Here is a 26,147-nt window from a genome sequence, read left to right as displayed (position 1 = left end):
AGATTATACATATTCTGATTCTACTTTTTAACCCGAAAATGTCTGGGGTTGTGGTCTGTGGTTCTGACCTACAAAGCGTCTCACAAAACCTCACCTGAAGTGTACGCTCACTGATTCACTCTCTATGAACAGCTGTGAATGACTGATCCCAAAAGCATTTCTCCTTCAAGTACCTACTTTAAACAAGAAGCCCACTGCTGATGAAGCATCCCCCTCCTTTCCTCCCTGATGTGTTCTGTTGACATGTAGTACACCTGAGAGGTAAGCTCGCCGTTTCCCAGCTCATTAGCCACCATGCTATCTCACTTCTGAGTGGTACGACATACAGCACCTGATCCAGTCCAGGGCAGGATGGGGATGTTGGCACTCTGGGCCACAATGGAGGAGGCCACCTTGTCTCCCAGGGCCCACATGGCCTTGCCGGAGGGACCTGGAGCGTGGAACATTTAAAGAAGCAACGTGGAGAGCTGAACACGTCTCTCAGGAGAACTAACAAAGTAACCCAGAAGAAAGTTAGAGGATCCACACCTAAAAACCCAATGCCCGCCTTCTGCAAAAGCTCCGGAAGTTTGGGGTTCTCAGAGGCGTGGCCCCATCCGGCCCAAACAGCCTAAAAAGACAAGGGAAACCCCCAATGAAAAACAGCCACACAGGCTGACATCCACCAGCATTGGCCAGAGACGCTGAGCCGAAGGAGAAGGCAAGCTGAAGTACCTGCACTGGGATCCGCTTGGCGATGTCCACAATCAGCTCGACATTAGCGTAGTTATTGTTGTTGGGTCCCCCACACACAGGTACATAGTGGTCTGCCATTTTGATGTATTCTGCAGACGGCCACACATACCAGCGTTAGCAACCCCCCAGCAGCACCACCTTCACCCCATCCCCAACATACGACACCTGCGTTGGCCTTCAGGTCTTCAGGAGTGACCATGACTACGAAGCGAATGGCTCTCTCGTTGCGGAACATCTCGTAGGACCAGCGCCTTATCGAGCGCATGCACTTCACAGCCGCAATGCCATTGTTGGCTATCAGCACCTAGAAAGAGAGGAAAGAGCAGAGTAACAAAGTTCTCGGGAAATAACACAACGCAAGAACATGCTGCACGTTCATGCCCCGTTGTGCATCGTGACCTGCGACAATCTATCCATTTACCACAAGGCGGCTATGCTTTTCTGGGCTAACCACACCTCACACAGCATTCAGATCAGAATTCAGATCAGATTTGATGAAAGTAACCGAGAAGCATTGCAGGAGCAATATTTTAGTCTTTAACCTGAGTGGAAGTGATCTACTTCCCTAACGTATTAAAAACACAAATACACAACCAACATATCTCTCCTGACAACAGAGAAATGAAATGCTACCACAGCACATTACTGAGGGAGGAGTGGGATTACCAGCGGGGCAGGCAAGCAGTCTGCAGCGGGGCAGGCAAGCAGTCTGCAGCGGGGCAGGCAAGCAGTCTGCAGCGGACCTGGGCAGAAGCCCGGCCTGTGGGCCCCACCTTGTCGATGACTCTGTTCCCGCCGAAGCGGGTGATGAACTCAGCCGGCGAGGCCACAGTGAAGTCTCGCTGCAGGTCCATCCTCCTTTGATCGCGGCCCTTCTTCACCAGGTGCAAGCCAGACATGCTGGGCCTGGGAGTGGGGGGTGGGGGCAGCAGTGAGAACATTACTAACATCCCCCCCGATAAGAAGCATTTTGTTTTTAACTAATAAAAGCATCACAATCTCGTCTCTGCTTATGTGATCCATTTATCTCCGTAAAATACTGAAAAACAAAAATAGCATCTAAAGGGAAAAAAAAACTGATTTTCTACCCTAAAGTACTAATAGGCCTGTCATGATGATAAATTTTGCTGGACGATTAATTGTCCCAGGAATTATTGCGATAAACGATAATATTGCCATTGTGAGACCATTTTCAACTGATGTAATAATAATGGCATATTAATGCGAGTAAACCCTTTCAACGATCAATAAACTAAAATAAAAAATAAAATTTCTAAAAGAACATTTTACACTGGGACTGGAAGATATTTTTAATATCGAAAATAAATAAACAAAACAACCAAAAACAATAAATAAAATGGATCATGAAGTCCCTGTAAACAAAATCGCCCTTAAAATATTAAACATTAGGCTCAGACAGGGAAAACAGGCAAAACTGCCAGTTAGGACCTTTGTAAACAAAAAGTGCGAACTAACAACAAAACACTCCATGTGAATAAAAGCAGGAGCCTCAACAGGCCGTATGCAAATCCGTAGCTACTTTAGTCTGGCAAATTCCGAGCAAGACATATCATTTACTGCATATAATCATATTCATATAATTTATTGCCACATTTTACTTTACCGCTTATAGTGAACACGTCTGCCTGGGCGAAAATGATACTTATAATCTGATGATCATCATAACCGATTTTTTCTTCTTCACATCTCAGTCTAACGCCAAAGTTGAATGAATAAGACTCCCCTTCATATATGGATTCATAAGACAAGGCAAACATCTTAAAGCCCTTTGCTAATTTACTCGTTGGTACTTTGGAGAAGGATTTACAAAAGCGATGTACGTCGTTGATCATAAGTTTGGGCAAGTTTTGTAAACGGCATGTCATTTGTCACAGACCGGAAATGAGCGAGCCGCATTTCCATGAACGCGGAAGCTGATGTACAAAGAGCTGACATGAGAGTTCAAGCCTCATTACTAGTGATGTGTCGTTCGTGAACGATGGGAGCCGGCTGCTGTTCAAGAGCCGTGTTATTAATGTTTATAGAATTGTCCGTGTTTTTGAGCTGCCTAAACACTAAGGACGACAGCGGCCGGAACACGTCGTCTTCCGAAAAAGCCCACCTACGAGATGGCATCTTATTTTTAACAAGCTCAAATCAGGTCACGCTAATCAGCATCAGGTTAAACGCAGAGAGGGGCGGGTTTTTTAAAAAACAAAGAGCCGGCTCTTCTAGGTGAGCTGAGCCAAATGAGCCGGTTTGCTAAAAAGAGCCGATATTCCTATTTGGTAGAGAGAGACACGAGGAAAACAAACAAGCATGCAAATGAAAATTATCGCGGCCGGGAAAATTATCGACCTCATTTTAATTATCGTGCAATTAATTGATTTATCCTTTATCACGACAGGCCTAAGTACCAACCCAGAAATAAGTCCCAAATTAAAACATAAAATTAAATAACAAACTAAAATAAATGAAATAAATCAGTGCCCTGGCTAGCAATCGACTGACCACAACTAAGTGTGTCACCATAACAAGTAGGTCTATGATTTCTGAATTCACACCAAGCACCCTTTCACAGGGAAGTGAAATCAGAACAAACTTAACTGAAACCAGTCTAAAACCTCACTTAATGTAAAAGTAGCACAAACATGGTGTTCATTAACTGAGACACAGAGATTCAAAACTAAATCACAAAGACAACCAAGAATTTATATTTACTGTTTAGGAAAAAACTTTCCTCAGCCTAAGAAAATAAAAGTGACGGACATTATCAGTGCACTAAACCACTTCTCGGGGCTGATCACTGCGTCTCGATTTAGTGGTTTGTCTGGGCTGACCTCCACCGCGGAGCTACCGCATTGTACCGCAGAGCCCCCAAACACACAGGCAGTTGCCTGCCTTGACCAACAGATCACGCGCTACACGGCGGCCAGGCACCCCCCCCCGCTTCCATTTACCTGGCAGTGCTTGTCCTGCCGCGTCCCAGGCTGCTCTCGTGAGTGTGAGAACCGGGGAGTGTAGGCACCAATAAAAGCCAACGTCTTATCCAAAGTGAAACCTTCAGGGAATTAACCCTTTCAGAGTCGGGGGATCACCTTACAGTGGCCTTTGCCGTTTACAAAGAGAGATACCGTAACACAAATTACCGTTTAAAAAGGCGATATCAGGCCAGCACACAAATGTGTGCCGAAACACGCAGACACGTTACTTTAAACTGGTTGCAAAGGCAGAAGTACAATTCACAATTCAAATCTTTGACAGATGGGCCTGGAACTGACAAGAAGCAACCTGGGGGGTGTTGGGTTCTCAGACAAACTTTTCTGCAACAGTGAGAAGGGTGGTCTTTCCCTCCACAGACATCTGTGTGTGAAACTGCTTTGATGGCAAACTTTTGATGACAAAGTACTTCAGACCTGACCTGCAGAACACCTCTTTGGACCTATTTAATATCTTTTACTTACATGAATGTAGAGTGAAGGAGAAAATGCTAACAGCAGAGGTAACTTTTGTGAAGGTGCAGGGCCTTATCTACCCATTTGCAAAGAGAAAATTCACTAAGCGCATGTGTATAAAGATAGGATGAGATAGGATGTTGCCTCTTTTACATCTGTAGACAGAAATGTCCCCCACAAGATGACTGGGATGTTTTTGTATACATCAGAAGTGAGCGAGTCATCAAAACACTTCAAATAGAACAACTTTAAAAAAGAATATCTTGTCTTTACATTGTTCATTAAGGTTGCCCACTGCCCACCTCTAGCTGATAAGCAGGGTGGCAGAAGTGAGATATGAAAACAATGGGGGAACCAGCAGAGCCGACACCCCCAGCCTGCAAATGCGGCTACAAGGGAGCAGCGCCTGCTCGCTCACCCTGATTTATAATGGAGGTCAAAGACCATCAGCTGTGCATGATAACAGACATAAGACACATGACAGTGATGTCATTTAGCTGTTATTACGTTTTCTGTTTCTGTTCACAGTCATGTTTAGCCTCCTTCCCAGTTCATTCTTATCCCATTCCCCAGTGACAAAAAGTAGGCTAAGCTAAAGGAACAGAACACAAATACACACCTAACATTACTGTACTATCAATAAGGCTTTGCAACAGCTGAGGCCAAATGATCAGAATCTGTGGACTGAATGGAGTTTCATTAATCAATGTATGTTTTACTTAAAATAGTAAAACTATTACAGTAAAATCCCATTATATTGGACTCGCTTATAACGGGATATCATCTATAATGGACGAGGTCCGCTGGTCCCGGCTGTGTGCCTTTAAGAACATGCAGAAAAAGCATCGGATATAGCGGACTCGCATATAACGGAATTTCGCTTATAACGCACAAACAATTTGGTCCCCAGGGCCTCTTTTAGCTGTAGTTTTGTTCGCTATAATGGACATGCAGGCTTCGCCTACAAGGTACGTGGCGTGCCGGTGATATCCAGCGCAGATACGTAGTCGGGATTATTAATAGTCACGCATCTGGTCAGGTAAAGTTGGATTACTACATGTACCGTTTATTAATCTATATACTACAAGTGTGTCTGCTGGGGTGAGGCATGAGTAAATGGTGTCCTGTAGTTGTGTTCTGGGCGGATATAATGGATTTAACTTTTGATATAATGGATTTTACTGTATAGGCCATTGCCATTGGATTAAATCATAAATAGGCCTCTTCATTTCAAAACGATATAATATTTAAATGAGAATTTTTGCAGTATCGATATCAAGATGGCAAAACTCATAGCCAAGTCAAAATTTTGATATCGATCCAACTCTAGTCCATTTGCACAACCACCCCACGGTTTCCCCTTCCGCAATGACCGTTTAACACTAAACAATTTATCATGTTCAAAGGTACAAGCCTATTCCCAGTACCAGGAGTAATCTGGTTTAAGGGCTTTGCTCATACCCAAAAGCACGTAGCCTCTATCCAGTAAAGGAAACATTGCTTGATAAGTTGGAGGTAGATTATCAACCAAGTCTACAATAAAGGACATTACCAACAAATAACGCAATATGGGTCTCACAGAGTGTACGACTGACTTTAAGTATGCAGGCCTCCTTAAATGTTGGGTTGACATAGTCTACCACTAACAGGACAGATACCAAAAAGGACAGAATACCATATTGGGCTCCTTCGACAAAAACCACAATTTCTTAAAAACAGGGATTGTGCCTGGATGTAGCTACAGATAAGACAATCTAAGTCCTTCTGTTTGAAACACAGAGGTTACCCTTTTCAAAAGTCACCAGCTTTGACTTAAGCCCTAACACTAACTGGTCCACTGGCTGCTATGAGACCTACAGAACTTATCGTGAGCACAAAAATGAGCCCGATAGGAAAACCCTTGACTGAGGGCCGCACCAGTGGTGGCCTTGCGGGGCTGGAGGCCGATTGTCTTTAGCAAGGCCCTGGTTCTCTCTTTGCAATTGCTTTTACAATCCGCTTCACCGTGTTACAGTTTCTGGGTTGTGCCCTGGACACCCTACAGCCCCAGAACGGCTGCAGTTCTTAACCATTTTGGTTTGCAGCAACACTAAAATACAAATGGGATTTTTAATTATGGTTGTATGGTGTGGTCTGCATTTATGCAGTGAGCAAGACTCATATGAGAAGAATGATTTTAAAAAGTCACTAACCTTCTACGTGACAAAGTAAACTCAGGCTGGACTTGCTCCCCGCCAAGATAAAGCAACAACCTTACGATTTGCAACATGGTTGCTTGGACCAAAAATTGGAAAAGAATATAAGATTGGTTTAAAGACGTAGGACACTCAGAAGGTGAGCAGCTGAGAGACCTCCCAGGTGTACAACTGCTCCTCCTACAATGATTGAGCAGTTTACAAATCACTGGACAGAGATAGTTGCTACCAGCTGCTACAAAAAAATTATAAGTAGTTCTTAAACTCTGCAGGATTTTATCTATGGTCCACTGCTTCAACAAAACCCACAACTTCAGGATTCCTCCTCTCAAGACTTCCAACTTCCATATTTTCATATCTATTTTCAGATGATTTTACACACTATATCAATCATATCAAGCCATTCGGGTATCTTTCATAACCATGAGTCAATCCTTTTGCCAAACACATTAAGAGCTATTTCCATCTTATTCTTTACATAGAGCCAATTCGTTTGATATCATATCATATAATGCAAAAACGATTTCCTGAATGACTACAGGAACAAGGAAAGATACATTCAATAAAAGACACAGTTATGATTTACACAGAATTTAATTTCCTGGCCTGTTTAAAAAGAACCATAAAGATGTACTGAGCTATCTGGAAAGTTAAATAACCCATAAACCAATTAACTCTGTAGCACATTAAGCTATTTTTCCAGCGGTCAAATCTGTACAGGTTAGTGCTTCACACCAGTTGTTTAGTCCATTGTGTGTCTGTGTTTCCATAGTCACAATTATCAATGGGAAGAAAAGAAAGAGGCCTCACAGATCACAGGCAAACGCACCACATTAATATCAGACTTAAAACCCTTTGAATAAATATTGGGACAAAATTGTGTGTATTTATGTGAGTAATGTCAAAGCACAGGTTACTGAGGGGTCACCCAATCAGAGGAGCCGAGGCACAATGATCAACTGCCACTGGGTTCAATAATCATTTAATATTAGTATAATTCCTATTTGTTACAAATAATGTTTTTTTTATTGCTTTTTGAAAAGTACCTGTAGAGGTTTTCTCAGACAGAATCTTAGTAGTAACCAGTAGTAACTGCTTGTATGCAAAAAAATAAAATTGAGCCTCCCCTCCCCCAAAGACCACAGTCAGGAGGCATTGGTCTAATACAGCCCTTCCTAGTGATCCTTTTTCACTTCCAAGTTGCCGTCAGTTGGAGTAATACACCAGCTTCGGTATCTTTAATCCCTGCAAAGTTACATTGCCTTCCCCCAAAGCCTAAAGATACACGTTTCAGGTGAGCCGCTGACTCGCTGGCAGCGGCCTTGCGGGACATGGGAGCCAGGCAGCAGTCACCAGTACAGGTGGCACTCTCGGCCATTGCTCTTTGGCGTGCACCTTCACCCCGGGACAAAAACCACCAACTTTCTGGAGAATATAGCAAAAATCCCTCATGGTACAATTCAAGGAAGATGGCGGGGGGAGGGTTTACAAGAGTGCATGCTGACATCAGTGTCCTTTCCAGAGAACTGACCTGTGCCCCCCATTCCTGGGCAGTAAACCATAAAGCAAGATTTTTTGAATTAGCCAGATAACAAGCCAAATGTAAGAATGGTCCAATAGGAGTGTCACTTACCTCTCCACCTATTGGACAGTTTCCACGTCTGGCTTAAGTTATCCAGCTAACCAGGAAATTCTGCTTTGTGGAATAGCTAAGTAGGCTAGAATGGATAAATTGTACGTATTCCAGCAGAATTACATACTGTTTTATACTTTCCATCTTAGCTAAAGTGTACGTAAGATAAAATCACACCAGTTAATTGTTATTTCAACATTATCTAATAAATGCACATCATGTCAGATGAAAAACATGCAGTTCCTGTTGAACTTCCTGTTGATAAAAACGGCATCATTGCCATTCTTGGTGCACAACACACTTCGTTGCTCAGTCCCTGTAATAACATCACAAACAGAAACCCAAAGCAACTAAAGATTCAATAAAAATTAATGCAACAGCAGGACTTCTGAAGAGCAAGAATCCACTTCTTTTAATCAGTCCCAGGACAGGGCTCTTTAACATTGTTCGCATGCCACTGCTAATAAAGATCAAACATCATCCTGGTGATCGGGCGAATACACAAAAACAGACCGGTTACAGATGACTCCCACCACAGCACATCCTTCACAAAAAGCTGCACGACTGTGGCTGATTTCTTAAGTGAGCACCACAGAGAGATGCACTCCGCACACACCCCAGAAACAGGACCCTCCTGCCAGAGTCACAACTTTCTGCAAAAGCCTGCAACCCTCTAGCAATCCCTCCTAGCAATCTGGGAGTTTCTCCAGGGCTGCGGAACTACCGCAGCCTGAGTACCGAGGAAACGGCTCCACCCCAACTAAACTTCTCATTTATTCCAGCCACATATTTTTTTGGAGGGGGACATAACAATAACAAAAAAAACTTTTAGGAGGAAAAAATCTCCGTAGATCCGAATGAGGAGGGAAACTGTTCTATTCAGGACTCACCCACGGAGGTACTGGAACCAGTTGTGGGTGGCTCTGCCGTCCCCCTCCATTGTCCCGCTTCAGACGGCGAGCCGAAACGCTCCGTCCCAAACACTGTAACCTCAGGCCACCCTCCTTCCTTCCTCCTCCTCCACCCATAACCATGGCCCCGCCCCCAGCATTACCGACAGCCTGCAAGGCTGAAACGCGGGCACCGTTCAATGGAAATACCACACGGCTTTATCTCTAATCAGCCAACTTTTGGTCTGCGCCGCACCAAAAAAAAAAAAAAAAAAACTTTTTCGTAAAGCACCAAACAGAAACCTCAGCGAAAGCACTGTGTACCTCTGAATAAATTAAAGAACTAATAAAGTGAATATATGCATCATTTCCCCTTTTTAGCAGCTAGTTTCGCAAAAATAGTTTGCAATGAATGACAAAGGGTACCGTTAAATGGCACCTTACCTTGTTTTCTGCAAAGTCCGGACCCCATTCCAATGCGACACCTGCCGTCGCCGCGTTCAAAACAATCATTTGGCTCAGAGGGCGCAACTTTTCACTCTTGTGCAGCGAGGCAGTCAGAGCCAGCCGAAACCCTAGTACGATTAGGAAACAGGACAGCTGACTGTCTGGCATATTTAAACCGGCCACCTTCAAGATTTGGTCAGGAACAACGAAATGCACAAAAGGCATTGCATACCGTGTATTCTTTGCTTTGAATTAATTGTTTTAAAGCTGTTTTTACACTCACAGAAGCCATTGCACAGTCTGGGGATTTGTGTTTTGACTTTGCTTCTTTAAGTTTCTGGAAGCAAATCGCTACTCTCAAAGTCAATGTGTCAAATACTCTTTCCATTAATAGCTCAGAAATGTGCGGAACGCGGTCAAAACACTAGGCAGCACGAGGCGGTCAGGTGACACTAGGGTTCGTCACAACACTCCCCCCTAGTGGCGCCCTCTGGAAACTATACTATTAGAAACATCTGCTAGCAACCCACAGGTCCACAACGTATTTTATAGCTATACAGTACAACTCCCACGCTTTTGTAAAATTATACTAATTCATATTTCCGTCAGACTAGACTCTAATGCTTACATGCATTTCTCTAACAGTATTCCACAACTAAAACAATTTAAAGTAAAAGTTAAGATTAATTTCACATTCATGTTTTACTACAAGCTTTGGAAGTTATATATTTTTTTCCTCTCATCCCTAAGAGTCAAGGAGGTCCGTGCATGGGCCAAGTATGGCTTATGATAGAAATTCATATACAACTAGAAACCTTTGATTTACTAAGGGTGGGTCCTCAGTGAATAGACACTTAAGGGTACATTCTGTGTACAAACACCCAGCAGGACAGGGATCAGCAGAGTCACCTCAGCGGAGCTACCTCCAGCCCAGGCAAGTGGCAGATACACAGCCTCGTAAGGGACAGTCAGAGTGGAGGGCCATATTGCAACCAACAGAGGTGCACAGAAACCCAGCATGTCCTGAGGTGACACCCAGTCTACTGAATGCCAGTGCAGCAGAGTAACTATGCTAACCACACCGTGCAAACTGAAAGCGCGCCTCTTCCAGGAGCGATAACCCACCGAGATCATTTAAATGAAAACCGGATGTGAAAAACACAACCGAAACAGTGATACACCTAAACACGCATCGACAGACTCACTGCAGCCCTCAACGGTGCAAAAATGCGGAGGGGTAGCGTCAAGGATGACTGAACACAAAGCAGCACAACGGCTAATTAAAGCTGAACGTGCTGTCAATTTCCCCCAACACTCTTGTGCAGGATCAGAGACCAGCGAGCCTCCTTTGGAGTGTGTTGCCTTTTCACTACCTCAGGCATTTCACGGTACATTTCGAGGGGACATGATTGTGGATCAGAATCAGATTAATCAGCATATATCACACTTTAAGGCTGCAGGTTTATGTCCTGCTGCAGGGCCAAGGGCATCAGAAGGGCATTGATACCCTGGCAGATTCAGGGAGCCCAGCAGTTCAATGGGCTCCCAAATTCCATCATGTCCCCCCTCTCAGCTCAGCAAAATCCCAAGGTGTCCCAGGGTGACAATTTATAGCTACGCCCCAGTGCAGAGCAATCGGAGGAGCTGGGTCTTACCTCATGGTAGCATAGGTGAATGATGGCACTTGGGTCTCCGTGAGTCTTGTGTCCTTTCTAGAAGGTTGCTCCAGCAACACTGGCTCTTCATCAGAAGAGTTCTCCTCAGATGCCCCCAGGATAAACTTAAGGCGGTCTCTGGCCTCCCCGTCCGAGCCTTGGTCCACACTTCCTAGCAGCATCCCTATGCTCTCATGAGTCCTCTTAGGCTGGACACAGCCTGGCCCGTCCATTGGTCTGCTGCCCAACACACCAGCATCCTGCCCAAGCGTACCGCTTTCCGAACTGCCCACCTCGGGAACACCTGAGAAAGCTGCCTTCACCACTGGGCCACTACTTGCTGGGTCAACCTGCATCTGCTCCCTCGCTTCAAACTGAGCTTTAGTGTCCGTCTCGGGTCCCGGTGCTGGCTGAGTGAGATGCCACAACAGCCACAGGGTTAAGAACCCAGAGAGAATGAGAAGGAGCATTCAGAGACCTGGATCTTGCAGGAGCTGCAGTCAAGGAAGAAACAAAAAAGAGCATATCAAACAAACGTAACAGAAGAGAACAGCCACAGCAAATATTAACTCGACGTTTGCCATGAATAAATGCCATAATGTATCAGAATTTCAGCAATGGCATGTATGTGACCCCCCAAAATCTTTTTATTAAAAAAGTAAACACTTACTAGTACTTTATTTTCAATAACGTCAAAAAACAATAAAGCCATAATTCAGCCCTAACCACTCCTAAAGAGGGGTAGCGTCAAGGATGACAGAACAAATGAAAAAAATGGGTATTCTGAGCTTCTCAATTGCATTTAAAACTAGACAGGAAGAGCAGACTAACAGAAATACGGCGCAGTACGAACGGGACAGCATGTAAGCTTTCATAAAATACTGAAGGCAAGGACACATTGCTACTGTACAGTACAACAAAAAAGCTTCACTGAACAGCTGAAGGGGGACAACCGTCCTCTTCGCTCCCTACCAGCTTCCTCATGTTACCCGTTTGGGGGAAAGGTCAGCTGTCAGTAGGATAATGTAGCAGGTCAAGTGGGACGACAAGCAGGACAAAATACATACAAGATGTCAGCTGCATAAACTGCACTACACTACCACATTTGCTCAAAAAAGTGTCCGACAGTATTCAATAAATAAAACCAACAATCGTCTTATTTCAAAACACTTTTCAAAAATCAACTTTGTGATAGGGCGTCAGTCTTCTAACAGCATTCGTTTTTCAACACGACATTGTGTTTCGCAACTTTTCAAGACACACCGTATGATATTATGCGCCTTCACCCGCTGCAGCGACGTTTTCATTTTTAATAAGAGGATCGCGTCCCCCGTACAAACTACAGCATTACAGTACTGCGGAGTACGGAGCTCTACGCTTTCCGCAATATTTGCTTATTCCTAATCCCCGCCTATTGCCCGACACCAGCGTACTCGTTTTAAGTAGCGACATAATCAGATGCCGTCTTGGAGGTAAGAGAATTGCTTCTACAACTTATTTTGCAGCCAAAACGTCTTAAACAATCGTAAACGTCCATACAGCTATTTACATAGGCAAATAACTTTATTTAATATTAACCTTTAAAAAAAACGTAAATTCATTTGTTTCAACGCTGAACCTGTGCCGCTGCCAGCTGAGATTCTTGAAGAAAGGTCTTTCTTTATATCCAGACAAATTTATCCCAGTAGATTTCTATGTGTGTAAAACTACATAAAGGCGGATAAGGGATCGTTTATACATCTATCGCAGTTACATTTTAACGCTTACCGTTTCGCTCACACTATCGAATTTGCCGTGATCGCTTAACCAGAGTGAGTAAATGGTTGCAGAGCTGTTAACCACTAAAAGCTTTAGCCATACTTCACCAATATATGCTTAATTTAAAGCCCTCGCCTCAGATGCCGACCAAAGCACCCTTCAATTCCGAGGTCAAGAGCTGATTCACCTACTGGAATGTTAATAATTAGTTATAAAATATCAAAGTCAGACTCAATATATTTATAGTATTATTCTTTTTTTATCATTATTTTTATGCCTTTCAGTTGAAATCTGCAAAAGCTTTGGCATGAAAAAGAGAACCTGAATGCTAATAGTAATACTGGGAAAAGATTATCCTACCCCCTCAAATGCGGCGATCTTGTAGTAATCCCGGGTAAATGGTGCCCATAAAAGTACTGGGAATAGTTAGGGGTGTGTGCCAATGTTTACACTCGGGTGCGTCTTTGAGCCTCAAGGTGCTGCACAAGCCAGGGACATTGCGATGATGCAACTAGTACTGCTACCTAACGCCAAATGGGCATGCCTACGGCCGCCGGATTTTCGCTAGTTACTCAGTCAACTGGTTAGCTGCAGCTCCGCTCGAAAGTAGATGAACGAGTTCAACATCTTACTGTAACGGCAAACTTCATCAATGCACTGCATTTATTGCATGTCGAATTTGTATACGTTAATCACACTACTCAAATCTCCAAACTTCTACTTGCATGCTTTTTACAAACGTGTCCTAGAATAGTTTGTGACGCTAATCTCGAATCACGTGATTGTGTTGTCACGTGACCTAAGAGCCATATTTCTGAATGTCACGTGGAGTAAACGGTAAAAAATGTAGTAATTAAAAAACACACACTGTATATATCACGCCACAGAAGCATTTTATTGTAAGAAAAATCAGCTTCTACTGATAATAAAAACGGACACTTACAATATACAGAAAAAAATAGTAATTTTATCAAAAAGCTCAACTTTGTTTATGCAAGCCTATACTTTTGCAAAACTATTGAAAAGCAGGTTATCATGGTTATTAAACTGCACCGGCACAAATGTAAATACGGACTGTCCACCGCTGTTCTCAAAGCGATTTCCAGTCTATTGGCTTCTTCCCGGCTTTCCGGAGCAGCTCGTTGGTCTTCGAGAAGTGTTGGCACCCGAAAAATCCGCGATGAGCCGACAAAGGGGACGGATGCACCGTTTCCAGGACGTGATGTCGTTTCTAAAAAAAACAAAATGCATTTCTACCTTGAAATATCAACCTAAATTCCTAAAACTATGATTTCCAGTTTCCGACTGTTTATATATACGGCGCTTGAAAGGCTCGGGGGTTCTTCAGCAGGCCCTAGGAGTCATAACATACAAGACATTTCTACAGATACAACTAAACACTTAATTTTAAAGTATTTTTAACTTTATACTATGTGTAATGTTTACATGTCTGCGGATGGCCAGGCTACATACAGGCAACATCCAAATCCTGTATTTCTTGCATCAGGGTGTACTTAAAATCCTGGAGCACCTTTAATCGAATGAGAAACCCCCACAGCACCTGCAGAAATGTCTGGCTTCACCACTGTGCACCGTTTCCTCTGTAAATTCACTTAGGCTGTGCAAGAAGTTACATTAGCCCAGTCATAGAAATGAAATGTCAGTCCAGTTTGGTTCATAGTTAAAAGCAAAAACATCGATATATGACACGCTGCAGTACTAAAATTGTGAGCTCTTTTTACAGCACAGGCATCAGATGAGGCATCGCATCTGGAGTTATGGTTTTGGCTCAGTCTGAGCTTTTAATTCCCTAAGCAATGAACTGGGTGGTTATTAAACTCTGGGTATCATATTTTATGTGATAGTAAATTAATTCTCTGATACCCACAGGAAAAAGGCACTGCAGCCCCTAGACAGTGCGCCTCTCAGGTAGTGCCCGACCTCTGACGCTTCTCAGGCAGACACACCCACCCGGTCAATGGTGGCACCCTTCTTCTGAGCGTAGGAGCCCCACAGCATGAAGACCAGGCCGTCCAGGTTACTGCTGAGCCACTGTACCACGGAATCGGTAAACTTCTCCCAGCCCTTATCTTTGTGTGAGTTGGCTTGGTGAGCACGAACTGTCAGGACGGCATTAAGCAGCAGAACTCCTGAAACAGAGAACAGATACCTAAATGGGTCAAAAAAGGGACCCACTGGAATTCTGCTTTACAAGCTCACATAGTGGTCTGTGGGTCTGGCATTTTCCATATCTGTACTGTCATCTCTGAAGATCTATCATGCATGGTCCTGCACTCCTACCTTAGGTGAAATCTTTTCCCCAGTATAAAATTTTGGCTGATCTGTGTGGCAACTGAAATGTCCACTAACAGACACACCAATTTGGTCTTGTTGAATTGCATCAGACCAAGTTGTTACACACCCACATCCATCTGTTAATTTCTAGACGTCATCATTCTATAAATTCTTACATTGATCAAAAAATGTAATTTGTAATTCAAGGTTTCTGTCCTATTTCCACTTAATAATTTCTTTATATAATTTGGAAGGTGGTAAAGATTTTGGAATGACATTATTTCAACAGTTGCTTCCAACCAACCCAAACTCTCTTTCAAACTCAGAGCACCTTCAGAAGGCTGCTGCAGTCTTTATAACAAAGATACTCCCCAGTCTTACAGAATGTGGCTAGCATACCTTGTCTGGCCCATCCTGTGAGATCCCCATGTCCTGGATGCCGGAATCCTTCAATGTCTGCAGCCAGCTCTTTAAACATATTTACCAAACTGACAAGCAAAACGACATATTACAAAACAGCCCCAAGTTAAGGATGGGTCTAGAGTGATGATAATTGATTAAAAAAAAAAAAATAACTGGGGCTTTGTTAAATCACAACGCAGCTTTGAGCATGTGGAGGTACCTTGGTGGAGGTGAAACCGGTTTCTGCACACTGAAACAAAGTCCGTGGGCCTGACCAGGACCGTGATATGGGTCTTGGCCAAGGATCACCACCTTAACCTAACAGTCAAGAGGCACCTTTGATTCCCTGACCGTTACTTATACATGTGAAGCAAATATAACATAAATAAATCTGAAAAAATGAGCTGGGCAAATTCTATTCCATTTCAATACTCACATCTTGAATAAGACACATTTGTGTCCAGGTAAAAACTTGGTGACTAGGTGGATAGATCGTGTGCTGTTTCCTTTCTTCTGAAACGAAGGACATCAACTGGACAAATACGGGTTAAATAAGGCATTGCAAAACTGCACAATTTTCATAGATTGTTGTTGTTTATACGCAACTCGTGCAATTCCGTTATAAAAGCTACTACCTGAGTGAAATAGGGCTTCCCAAAGTCGGCGCTCAGCCCCTTCCGCCAGCTCTCCCCGATCCCATCCGGTGCGTGGCGCAGACACGGGGATTCGATCACCGCCAGCCCGGTGGGGCTCGACTGGGAAACCACCGTCCGTTTGTTCCTTTCTACTTTCGTCCGTTTCACCGAAGCCTCCTTCTGCTTCATAAGCATAACGTTGCAGCTTCATTCATTTATTGCTTTCAGATAACTTGGAAAGGTAGTAACCTACGGAGAGCATGGCTTGCGGCAAACATCAAGTGAAACATTTAAATGATTAAATTTCATCTCCCTAAATTTTATCAAAACAATATCCGGAATTATAAGCTTTTGACTGTCTGCAAGCAGCACTTAGTTATTGCCTCTAATAACAATTACGCCAACCATCCTAGCTTTCATATCTATTGGTATTCGGAATTAAAATACTCACGGCGCCCTTTGATTCCTTCTCCTCAGTGTCATTTTGCTCTGAAAAATTTCTTTTCTTGCCCACAGGAGAAAAGAAGCTTGTTATAGTTTTTTGTCCGATCATGTTTAATCTGTGTCTGTATGTTATTTCACTAGATCACTATTGGTTTGCGTTGCTTAATGTAAAATCCATCCGCGCCATCCAAGCAGAGGAACGTGAATGATTCCTGCTTCCTATTTGCGCGCAATACGTGTTGCAAACGTGCCCTTGTGATTCAGGAAACAAAGCGTCCCGCCCCTCCTAATCCCGGTGCAAGCTTTTTTTTTTTTGGGGGGGGGGGTGAAATGAGTGAACGCCGGCTATACTGCAAATATCGCTAAAAGAAAGAAATTAAACACACTTTGTGTGGGGGACTGAATACATATTTGCATCTTTGCCTTTTAATTGTGGCTTATCTGAAATTGATAGCAAAGACGATAAATTCATCTTTTGCTTCGCAGTCTCTTAATGGATCAATTTGTGACCTCGCCCTGCAAACGGGCTAATGCCACCGGAGAGAGCGGCAACCCGAGAAAAAGAATTAAGCTGGTGGAAGAGGATGAGGAAAGTCCAGTCATGGCAGAGTTCTCCAATCCCATCCCCTGGCAAAAAATTGAAGCAGAGGAACTGGACTGTGACTATGCGCTGCTGTTTTCCAAACAGCAAGCAGATGAACTCTTTAAGAGGCTTGAGAAAGAAGTGGAGTATTTCACAGGTAAGTGATTTCAGCCAGCATGGATTGCTTATCCTATGTGTAAATACAGTGGTTAAATTCTTGCTAATTCTTTCTTAATTTTTGCCAACCTTTCCAGAGGAGGAGACCAGGGTCTTGGTGTTTGGCAAGCTGCATAGAATTCCTCGAAAGCAGGCAACATATGGTGATGCGGGTCTCATGTATTCCTTTTCTGGGGTGCATCTTTTAGCGAAGCCGTGGACACCTACGTTAGAGTACATTCGTGATGCTGTCGGTGATGCTACAGGGAACACCTTCAACTTCGTCCTTGTAAACAGGTAAGACAGTAGAGCTGCGATAATGGTGTCGTGTTCTCTGTGTGTCTGCTTATACAGTTAATACTGTGGTCACACTGTGGTCTTGATCCTTCATTATTTCAGCACTTCTCAAAATTAGTAATGTGTTTTGTTTTTGGTTTTCTTTGGGTGGCGAGTCTCCAGACAACTATTGCATTAGTTAGATCAAGCCATGTGTTGCGACCCAAATTCAGTAAATATTGGGTGGTGGTACAAAAAGGTTGAGAACCACTGAATTAGATGACAGTACAGTACTACATTCATAATTCAGGGTTGGGATGAATCACTGCAGTTTCAGTCACTGAGTTTGCCCTTGTTGATGTAGCAGGTTGAGTCACATGGAAGAAAGGCTCAGGTCTCGTAACCACGTACCTTGTGCATGGCAGGTACAAAGATGGGCACGATCACATTTGCGAGCACCGTGACGATGAGCGGGAACTGGACCCCACCTGCCCCATAGCCTCGGTATCCTTGGGGGCTGCACGTGACTTTGTGTTCCGGCACCGGGATTCACGGGGTCAGCAGCCCCAGCGCCGGATCGAGCCAGTGAAGCTGCAGCTGGCCCACGGGAGCCTGCTGCTCATGAACCAGCCCACCAACACTCACTGGTATCACAGTGTCCCTCCCCGGAAGAGGGTTCTCACACCACGCATCAACCTCACCTTCAGGAGAATCATAACGTAAAACACCCATGGACAAGCTCCTGCACAGGCTCGAGGCTAGGCACTGTATCAGTAAGGTCACCCCAACACTGGCATAATTAGTTAAGATGATGTCCCTTCAGTGTGTGTTCCTACTAGGGCTTCTCAGAGTTGGGGTTATGTTTGTGAGTTTAATGTCGGTGAAGCTGAAATATGAATCCTGTAATCAGATTTATTTTTTACGTCATTTGAAAGTGGGAAGGGGATTTGTGAAAGAGACAGTATCATTAAAAGTCAACTGGCAAGGAATCAAGTACAGTACTACCCTCACTCCTCTTTCACAGTTTTTATTAATTTCTCATCAATGAACTATGAAAACAGAACAGACCTGGAATCGTGGCAGTTTATTGAACAAGTATAGTGCAAATGGGTTATGAAACACGACGAGGAAGCCCTCCTATCTCACGTAATACTGGCGAGGTTCGAGTGACAGGCAGTATTTTCACCACGACATACCAGACTTGCAAGAACAAGCAAAAGGCTACAGCAAGGATGTTTCATCTGGATTTCACTGTAGAAACTGGACCTTTTTTTTGGCAATTTTAAACAGGTTAAAATGTGATGCTTTCACTTTAGTGCACACTCACACAGCACCGTTCTCATGAACGTTCCACCTGGGCGGACATGCTGCCTTACGGGGGGGTTAGGTTACAGAATGTCTGATTGTTCTGCACAATTAAAACTATAAAGACTTCAACATTTCATCTTTAGCAGGAAAGGAAGTACGAGAAATGCGGTTAACTTGTACAATGCAAAATGAAAGGAGACCCAAACTGTACGTTTCAAAGGATCAAACCACATACATAGCAGCAAACATAGGGAATCAGTGCAAACTGAACACATATAGTATCGCTGACATTTTGAGACATCTCCTGTGACGTTGTGATGTGTATAATTAGCCTACTGAATAACCCAAATGCGATTGACGTATCATTTTGCAGACCTTTAAAAGTCTTAATTTAGTACAAATAACACATTTTGTAGAACATGTCTAGTCAAGCTTAATTATTCTTGTAAATCACATACTAAAGTGCTACAGGTCACGTGGATTTTAAAGCTTGTGAATCATAAGAATCGACATAGGTACCTCTATAATATTTTCAACAAACATTCTTGTATTTTGTTTTGATGCTTGTTTTGATGCACATTCAGTGAATTAAAACCGCAGACTCGCCCATCTTCAACCGACAGCCAGTCTCTGGGATGTTAGAACGTGGGTGACCATCTGAGACGTAAACTTCGAGTTAGGTGAGAGGCTTGTTCCGCCGATTTCTTCAGCAGATGAAAATGGGATTTAAATTTGCTGTCCCTTTTACAGTATGCTTCCATGTTTTGTGGCTTAACTGTTCGTTCCTGGGGAGCAATTACACGAGTAGCTGTTCGTGTGTTGAGGCCACCAAGTGCCATGTATGCATTCCTGCATCAATCGTCTACGTTTCCCCTGTACCTCAGAATATGTTAGAAATACAACTCCTATAGACAACGTGAAGTACAGAAGGCAAGCATCTGATGGAAAGGCGCTAGGAGACTCACTGAAAGAGTCAAAGTCGATCACTGCCCTTGTATGTGGACGGTGTCCGTGCCTCACTTTGAGGCCTGCTGTCTTGAACGGCAAGTTCAAGAGAGCACAAGTACAAATGGGACCCCAAAATGACTAGAGGATTACAGTGACCAGTCTAGGTGGGAGGGTGGTGGGTGACACACGTGGAACCGGGAGGCTCTCTGGGTCTAGCTGGCCCCTCCCTCCTCCTTTGGCCTTGGTCCGGGGCGCTGCACCCGCTCGTAGAAAAGCAGGTAGGCATTGGAGGCCAGCACCTCCTGCAAGGAGGCCTTGCGCACGGAGTCGTCCGACACCCAGAGCCAGTGGGCGCTAAAGGGGGAGGAGCCACGGGGAGAGGGAGGGCTGCGGCGGTACGTCACAAAATGTCCTGAGTGCATGTCCCCATGGTGAACCAGCACGGCCATCAGCCGGAAGAGGTACACAGAGGAGCTGTGGAAGCATAGGTCAGCGGATCAGGCAACTCGTCAAAACAGCCCCAAATCCATCCTTACTGAGGAGTCAACACTGCTGATTGGGAAATATAATGTAAACAGAGCGATCCTAATTTTCCGATTTGGTACAATTACTTTCATTAAACAACTGAGGTCTTATCCAATTATCCAATCTGCCTTCCAGATATACTTCCTGTCCCAGGCACTTTGCCTACCGACCTCCACTTCCTGTACCATGTACTCTGGCATCCCCCCTACTCACGTGTAGTCGTAGATCAGTGCGAACTGTGGACTGAGGACAGGGGAATGGAGATAGACGGAAGAGCAGGTTCCATTTGAGAGGGGCTTGTTATTGTTGCAGTGCTCAGCACCTGTGGGACAGTGATGACAGGAACAGTACAGACTACATGGAACATCCCAGCATGCAGTGCAGTCAGTACCAGCTCAGGGTCACCCGGTGGAGGAGCTATACCTATTCCATTTGACGGCTTCTTCTCCAGACCCTCGGCCTGGCTGTCGGCTGGGACGCCCCGTGGGGTCCGCAGCGGCCACAGTGACCTCTGACCCGTGGATCTGTGTTTATAGCAGTCCATGGACAGGTACTCAGTGAACTGGACATGCTCCTGTTTCTTGATGGGTGTGCCCTCGCTGGACCAGGTGAGTCTCTGCAGATGTATGCACAGGCACTGGGGCAGCTGAAAGATTGAGAATTCAGAGACATGACTGACGTGCTGCACATGCACAAAGAGGTCAAACATTAAACTGGGACCAGACAGAGCCTGGGAATCTGAGAAGGTAGCGCGTTACTCTAATTCTTAGTAAAATACCACCAAAAACACATTTTGGATTAATATTATAAAATAGTCCATTAAACCTTCTTTTTAACCTACTTATCACCCCAACTATGCACCCTCCAGCTGACTGGTTGGCTTTGTCCACGAAAACATCTTCAGTCATCAAGGCTAAACACCATCACAAGATGAACCACAGTGACTGAGAACATGACCCTACCATTCTGACTGTAACGGAGTCAAACCATCGCCTTTCATTACACTTTTGTGTGGGTAGCTGGTTTAGAATACCAGTTCTCAACCCAGTAGTCAACCTCCTTCAGCCAGTCCACAATCGTCTTCAGTTTCACCACTTGCATTCCCGCAGCTAGGTAATCAAGGGCTTTATAATTAACTGCCGAGTAAAATCAGGTGGGCAGACAGAACAAGAAAATGAGATCTGGGATACCTTTCACAAAAGCATGGCTGCTAACAATGCTAGAAACCTACATAGCTGCTAATAGGGGCTTTCGGGAAATGTACCCCTGGGCGACTAAAGATGGGGCTGAGGCTTGCTGGTTCAAAGGTGAGAGGATCACTTAATGAACAGACAGGGAGGGGCTCCCACCTTGCCCAGTTTGAGCTGCTTGATGAATGCCGTCCTCTGGCTTTCCACAGCACGCCCCCCTGCCGAACCGCCCGCCTGCATCTAGAGAGAATCGCCAGTCAGTACAGAGCCTCCTGAACGATTGCCATTTGTCACGGAAACGAGGCTGGCCTACCTTGGTGCAGTTCTCACATTTCACTTCCTTGATAGTCTCTGAGGAGATAAAATGCTGGAGGCAGTGGTCCAGAGTAACAGGTCGACCCTGGAGAGAGCAAACAAATGGCTTATGGAAGACGTCCTTGTGAGGGAATGTTGTGATGTGTTTTTGTCATACCTCCTGATTACACAGTGTGTACTCCTAACACAAACAGGTTTTATGAAAATGAGTCAGCGATTCAACAGCCCAGACAATTTTTGGCATTCAAAAGCCGTAATATAGCATTTACACAAACAAACTTTATTTATACAACCTTTCCACACTAATATTTTACACTGTACAGTTTCTATCACAATACATAAAACAAAAAAAGGAATAGATAATACAAATAATGATAATACTAATTACAAATATTTTGTAACTGTGACAATATTCTTTATTATTTTACAGCACACAGACCATCATTCCTTTACTGTACCTATAAAAATACATTTATTCAGAGGTTTTGGTTCTGGTCTTTCTCTGGTCTTACCAGTGGTGCAGGGGGGATGGATAGAGAGAGGCTGTCGAACGAATCGTAATGCACAGGACTCTGCAAACAGACATGTATCGAAAGTGAAACAGCCAAATGAGAAATAGCCAACTGGCAAAGGTGAACTGAAACCATGTGGCCAATCACCTGTTGCTCACAGCGCTTGCAGGCCATGTTGCTCGTCAGGCGGCCGTGAAAAGGATGCTGGAATTTCCAGGGATTTGGTAGTGGGTGCAGGGGGCCTAGTGGGGAGGCAGTGTAATTATTCCCTGATCCACTTAACACACCCAGGAAGGTTCAGGCAGCCCGATAACCTTTACAGTTTTATCTACCATTGGCCTGTTTTGTATCCTCATTATCTTTAAGCTCTTTGGGTTAACCATGTTGCGAATGGACCTACGTAAAAGTAAAGTGAGGCGTCTATGATCTGTCTCAGCACAGATGTTTGAAGCAGCACTTCACTGAAGGCACAAAGAGCCTTACCACGACTTCTGCAACTCATGCTCCAGTCACTGGCCTCCGGGACGCTCTACAAACCAACCAGATACAGTGGGTAAAAATAAGGAATAAATTCAGAGAAAGTTACTCCAGAATATTCTGGCTAATTATGTCTTAATCTTTATCACGGTTGAGCCAGACTGAATTCAGAGATTTAAGCAGTATGTGGGCCAGCTAAGGCGGTGGAATAAGGAAGACGGACGAGCAAAGAGATTATGACATCCTGGTGCTGGAGCTGGGTAAAGTGACGAGCGTTTACCTCCAGGGACTGCATGTCGAAAAGGTGGGTGACTTTGGGCAGTCGGTCTCGTTCCTCCTCCAGGGAGGAGGTGAGGACATGAAAGAGCTCATGTGCATCCTGAAGAGGGGAAGCATAAATGCCTCAAGCAAAGTCGAACATCAGTAACGTCACCTGAACTCAAGCAAGCAGCATTAAAGCACCAAAAAGGGATCACCGTGGTTACACCCAAGGCATGTGGGAATATCCAGAACCCACCTGTTCCTCAAAGGAGCTGATATGCCACCTGTAGAGCTGGAGGACTTCCAGAAGACAGCCTGCATCGAGAACATCATCTTCCCCAGGCTCATGACTCGAAAGTGCTGCCAACGGTGACAGGGCCACAGTAGTAGTCAACAACAAAAAAGTATGGAGAAAAAAGGGGTTTAAAGGAGGGCAGAGAGGAAACACCAAGAGGGCCTCTACCCTTTAGGAGCTGCAGGAGGGTCCTGGACAGCTGAGGCTCCCTCTCCACCTGGTTCTGATCTAGATTGTTCCTGCCTGTAAATTCCTCCAGCCACCTGATGAAGGAGGGACAGGCTGCCAAGCCCTGGAGCAGAGAGTTCATGAAGCAGGTGTTTCCGAGATTCAGGAGCCCAGGCACCATACCTGGAAAAAATAAAATCACCAAGGAGGCAGCATGCTGGTATTAATCTCATTTCTGCACAAGCACTCCACCTTGCAGCAATGACAGTCCATCTACCATTATATAAATTATATAAAGCAGCATTTCCCAACCTGTTCCTTGGGGAGCTGGGAGGGAACAAAAACATGGACTGTCTTGGGGTCCTCAAGAACTGGGCTGGGAAACACTGGTATACAGAATATTTAATCTCTTTTAAAAAGGATGAAATTTGCACCTTTCTTCCGCTTTTTCCTCTCCGCTATTGGACCCCAAAGGACATAGACTCCAGCAGCCATAGCTGCCGCTATCCCGCCAATGACACCCCAATTTTTCATCATCTTGTTCCTTAAAAAAAAAAAAAATAGGATGAGATGCAAACTTTTATCAAACAAATGCATATGAGACACGTTGCTAACATTTAACAGTTTTACCTGGGGCAGTTCTGCAAGGTAAATGTGCCGCAGTACAAGGCTGCTGTGTGACAGGCATCCAAAACTGATACTATCACCTATAAGGTGAGAACTATTAAAATGGGACACTTTCAGAAAATTTATAGAATCTTCTCAACGTCTTAAATCCCAGCTTGATACTATTCTAAACACAATAATGTCCCTTGAAGACTATATAGAAGAGAAAATAAATTATTACTAAACACGTATATTACCTGCAAAGTTTAATTGTAGCATTTTGCAAGGTGCCACATTAATACTCACCCTATGGGAAGCTGCCTGCTTAGCCAAACGCGCTGAATTCCTACTTCCCGAGATTACCTATGTACCACCCACCAACTCACCAGTCTATTAATAAATCCTGCGGACCCCGCTATCAGATCAGCACTTTAAACATTTCCTTAGAATTATTTGTCCTTTTCTGACTAAAAATCGCCGCACCTAAGCATGGTGAACTAGCAATGAAAACGTCGAGTTACATGCTGTAGCTGGCTAATAAGCTAGCTAGCGAACTGTAAGACGAAATGCACATCATGTGCAGGTTTATCCTACCGATAACTCCAATTCCAAAGCCAGCTAGATCCCCCTATTCACATGTAGCAAATTAATATTTTATTTTACTTATACATAACACTGACGTTTCGTCTACTCTCATCTGCGCACTTTAAGTGGATGAGAAATGCCGCTGTCTCTCCACAAGCTAGTTAGCGAGACATAACATCGAAACTCGACCGCTAAAGCATAGGGTCTGTTCACTAGGATTAAAGTCCAGACCTGACTGTAGTTCCTGTTCTTAAAAACTCCCGAACCAGCTTGTCCGTGTCTTCTGGCCGGCACCACGGCATCCTCACCGGGACTTACCGAGGAACGCAATTAAGCTGGGGTGGAGAAGGCGGAACTAAAATGCGATCGCTTCGTAGCACACGGAATTTCAACCGGTAGGACAACAACAGACCGGATTATTTATTTATTTATTTATGTGTGTGTGTGTGTGTGTGTGTGTGTGTATGTATGTGTGTATGTATGTATGTATGAATGTACGATGCAAGCTGAAACATTAACTAAAACATTAAATGCTGGAGCTGATATCCATCCATCCATCCATTTTCCAAACCGCTTATCCTATTGGGTCGCAGGGGGTCCGGAGCCTATCCCGGTAGCAATGGGCACGAGGCAGGGAACAACCCAGGATGGGGGGCCAGCCCATCGCAGGGCACACTCACACACCATTCACTCACACATGCACACCTATGGGCAATTTAGCGACTCCAATTAGCCTCAGCATGTTTTTGGACTGTGGGGGGAAACCGGAGTACCCGGAGGAAACCCCACGACGACATGGGGAGAACATGCAAACTCCACACACATGTGACCCAGGCGGAGACTCGAACCCGGGTCCCAGAGGTGTGAGGCAACAGTGCTAACCACTGCACCACCATGCCGCCCCTGGAGCTGATATCATTCTCCCTTATTGAAAACAGAAATTGAGGTGGTTGGAAAGGTTAAGGAAGATGAAATATGTTGTCTCTGCTCTTCAGACCACTCAATGGAATATGAACACACTAGTTCTGTCAACATCTGCAGAGTAAGTCACTAAGATATATTTGAATGTCAAACAGCCAAGAGATTGCATACATACTGTATGATCATTGGTGGTGTCTGCATTGCTGCTTATATAACTAATACTGATTTCTCTAATTCCACATAAACTGAAGCTTGATTTTACAACATTTATGAACATTAATTTGAAATGGTTTGTACTATAACTTTTCCAAAAACTATTTCACTACATGAAATGTAAATTTCACAGTGACAACATATTTTTATGCTAATGCAATTTGTGATACTTATACTCTGCAAAAAATGCCCGAAAGCATTCACAGAATGTTTGGTTTGTGGTGAAGATTACACATACTATAGTTTCCTGGTTCCTGACATGAA

General features: G+C 44.2%; 4 protein-coding genes across 13 annotated transcripts in view; 1 reads left to right on the top strand and 3 right to left on the bottom strand.

Annotated features, from left to right (window-relative positions):
* Positions 1-13,498, bottom strand: part of acacb (acetyl-CoA carboxylase beta) — a 46,448-nt gene extending 32,950 nt beyond the window's left edge. For 2 of the 7 annotated variants that reach the window (XM_048977150.1, XM_048977187.1), the window contains exons 1-7: positions 13,129-13,498; positions 11,011-11,504; positions 1,509-1,641; positions 901-1,039; positions 715-824; positions 529-610; positions 332-430 (exon numbers count right to left, since the gene is read on the bottom strand). In XM_048977150.1, the coding sequence (XP_048833107.1) occupies positions 332-430; positions 529-610; positions 715-824; positions 901-1,039; positions 1,509-1,641; positions 11,011-11,480 (1,033 nt within the window). In that variant the 5' untranslated portion in view covers positions 11,481-11,504; positions 13,129-13,498. Of the gene's footprint in view, positions 1-331; positions 431-528; positions 611-714; positions 825-900; positions 1,040-1,508; positions 1,642-8,908; positions 9,026-9,352; positions 9,484-11,010; positions 11,505-11,680; positions 11,924-12,273; positions 12,339-12,777; positions 12,901-13,128 lie in introns of those variants that run through there. The other 5 variants (XM_048977169.1, XM_048977178.1, XM_048977160.1 and 2 more) reach the window with 5 other exon arrangements.
* Positions 13,499-13,642: 144 nt separating this feature from the next.
* Positions 13,643-16,808, bottom strand: unga (uracil DNA glycosylase a). 2 transcript variants are annotated; one of them, XM_048977260.1, is made up of 7 exons: positions 16,552-16,808; positions 16,101-16,280; positions 15,902-15,997; positions 15,686-15,783; positions 15,463-15,551; positions 14,740-14,918; positions 13,643-13,999 (listed from the first exon to the last, which is right to left on the bottom strand). In XM_048977260.1, exons 1-7 carry the CDS (start codon positions 16,651-16,653, stop codon positions 13,859-13,861), a joined length of 885 nt encoding a protein of 294 aa, XP_048833217.1. In that variant the 5' UTR covers positions 16,654-16,808; the 3' UTR covers positions 13,643-13,858. The 2 variants fall into 2 exon arrangements, with proteins under 2 accessions (XP_048833217.1, XP_048833207.1); XM_048977250.1 differs by having other exon boundaries at positions 16,101-16,283; positions 16,552-16,807.
* Positions 14,697-18,552, top strand: alkbh2 (alkB homolog 2, alpha-ketoglutarate dependent dioxygenase). 2 transcript variants are annotated; one of them, XM_048977282.1, is made up of 4 exons: positions 14,697-14,836; positions 17,031-17,284; positions 17,493-17,580; positions 17,985-18,552. In XM_048977282.1, exons 2-4 carry the CDS (start codon positions 17,038-17,040, stop codon positions 18,280-18,282), a joined length of 633 nt encoding a protein of 210 aa, XP_048833239.1. In that variant the 5' UTR covers positions 14,697-14,836; positions 17,031-17,037; the 3' UTR covers positions 18,283-18,552. The 2 variants fall into 2 exon arrangements, with proteins under 2 accessions (XP_048833239.1, XP_048833229.1); XM_048977272.1 differs by having other exon boundaries at positions 17,382-17,580.
* An 18-nt stretch (positions 18,553-18,570) lies between these two features.
* Positions 18,571-25,115, bottom strand: LOC125709119 (ubiquitin carboxyl-terminal hydrolase 30-like). Of its 2 annotated transcripts, none has more exons than XM_048977226.1 (13): positions 24,981-25,115; positions 23,993-24,102; positions 23,559-23,741; positions 23,352-23,455; positions 23,115-23,213; positions 22,841-22,886; positions 22,505-22,599; positions 22,358-22,417; positions 21,844-21,930; positions 21,690-21,770; positions 20,764-20,986; positions 20,554-20,662; positions 18,571-20,289 (listed from the first exon to the last, which is right to left on the bottom strand). In XM_048977226.1, exons 1-13 carry the CDS (start codon positions 25,049-25,051, stop codon positions 20,028-20,030), a joined length of 1,530 nt encoding a protein of 509 aa, XP_048833183.1. In that variant the 5' UTR covers positions 25,052-25,115; the 3' UTR covers positions 18,571-20,027. The 2 variants fall into 2 exon arrangements, with proteins under 2 accessions (XP_048833183.1, XP_048833194.1); XM_048977237.1 differs by lacking the exon at positions 24,981-25,115 and adding an exon at positions 24,471-24,974.
* Between the last annotated feature and the right edge of the window lie 1,032 nt (positions 25,116-26,147).

The sequence above is a fragment of the Brienomyrus brachyistius genome, chromosome 2 (assembly GCF_023856365.1).
Source record: "Brienomyrus brachyistius isolate T26 chromosome 2, BBRACH_0.4, whole genome shotgun sequence".
In the NCBI taxonomy this organism is placed as follows: Eukaryota; Metazoa; Chordata; class Actinopteri; order Osteoglossiformes; family Mormyridae; genus Brienomyrus; species Brienomyrus brachyistius.
The sequence above is the reverse complement of the archived record's forward strand: the minus strand, read 5'-3'. Positions and strand labels throughout refer to the sequence as shown.

Excerpts from the sequence above, each read along its gene's own strand:
- alkbh2 (XM_048977272.1), top strand. The coding sequence starts at position 17,038 with ATGGATCAATTTGTGACCTCGCCCTGCAAACGGGCTAATGCCACCGGA. Across the intron at positions 17,285-17,381 it reads AGAAGTGGAGTATTTCACAG|AGGAGGAGACCAGGGTCTTG; the intron begins GTAAGTGATTTC and ends CAACCTTTCCAG. Across the intron at positions 17,581-17,984 it reads AACTTCGTCCTTGTAAACAG|GTACAAAGATGGGCACGATC; the intron begins GTAAGACAGTAG and ends TGTGCATGGCAG.
- LOC125709119 (XM_048977226.1), bottom strand. The coding sequence starts at position 25,051 with ATGCCGTGGTGCCGGCCAGAAGACACGGACAAGCTGGTTCGGGAGTTT. Across the intron at positions 23,456-23,558 it reads CCTCCTGCAGCTCCTAAAGG|CACTTTCGAGTCATGAGCCT; the intron begins GTAGAGGCCCTC and ends CACCGTTGGCAG. Across the intron at positions 20,663-20,763 it reads GAAGCCGTCAAATGGAATAG|GTGCTGAGCACTGCAACAAT; the intron begins GTATAGCTCCTC and ends ACTGTCCCACAG.
- unga (XM_048977250.1), bottom strand. The coding sequence starts at position 16,653 with ATGATCGGACAAAAAACTATAACAAGCTTCTTTTCTCCTGTGGGCAAG. Across the intron at positions 15,998-16,100 it reads GGAAGCCCTATTTCACTCAG|TTGATGTCCTTCGTTTCAGA; the intron begins GTAGTAGCTTTT and ends GTATTTGTCCAG. Across the intron at positions 15,784-15,901 it reads AAATGTGTCTTATTCAAGAT|GTTAAGGTGGTGATCCTTGG; the intron begins GTGAGTATTGAA and ends CTTGACTGTTAG.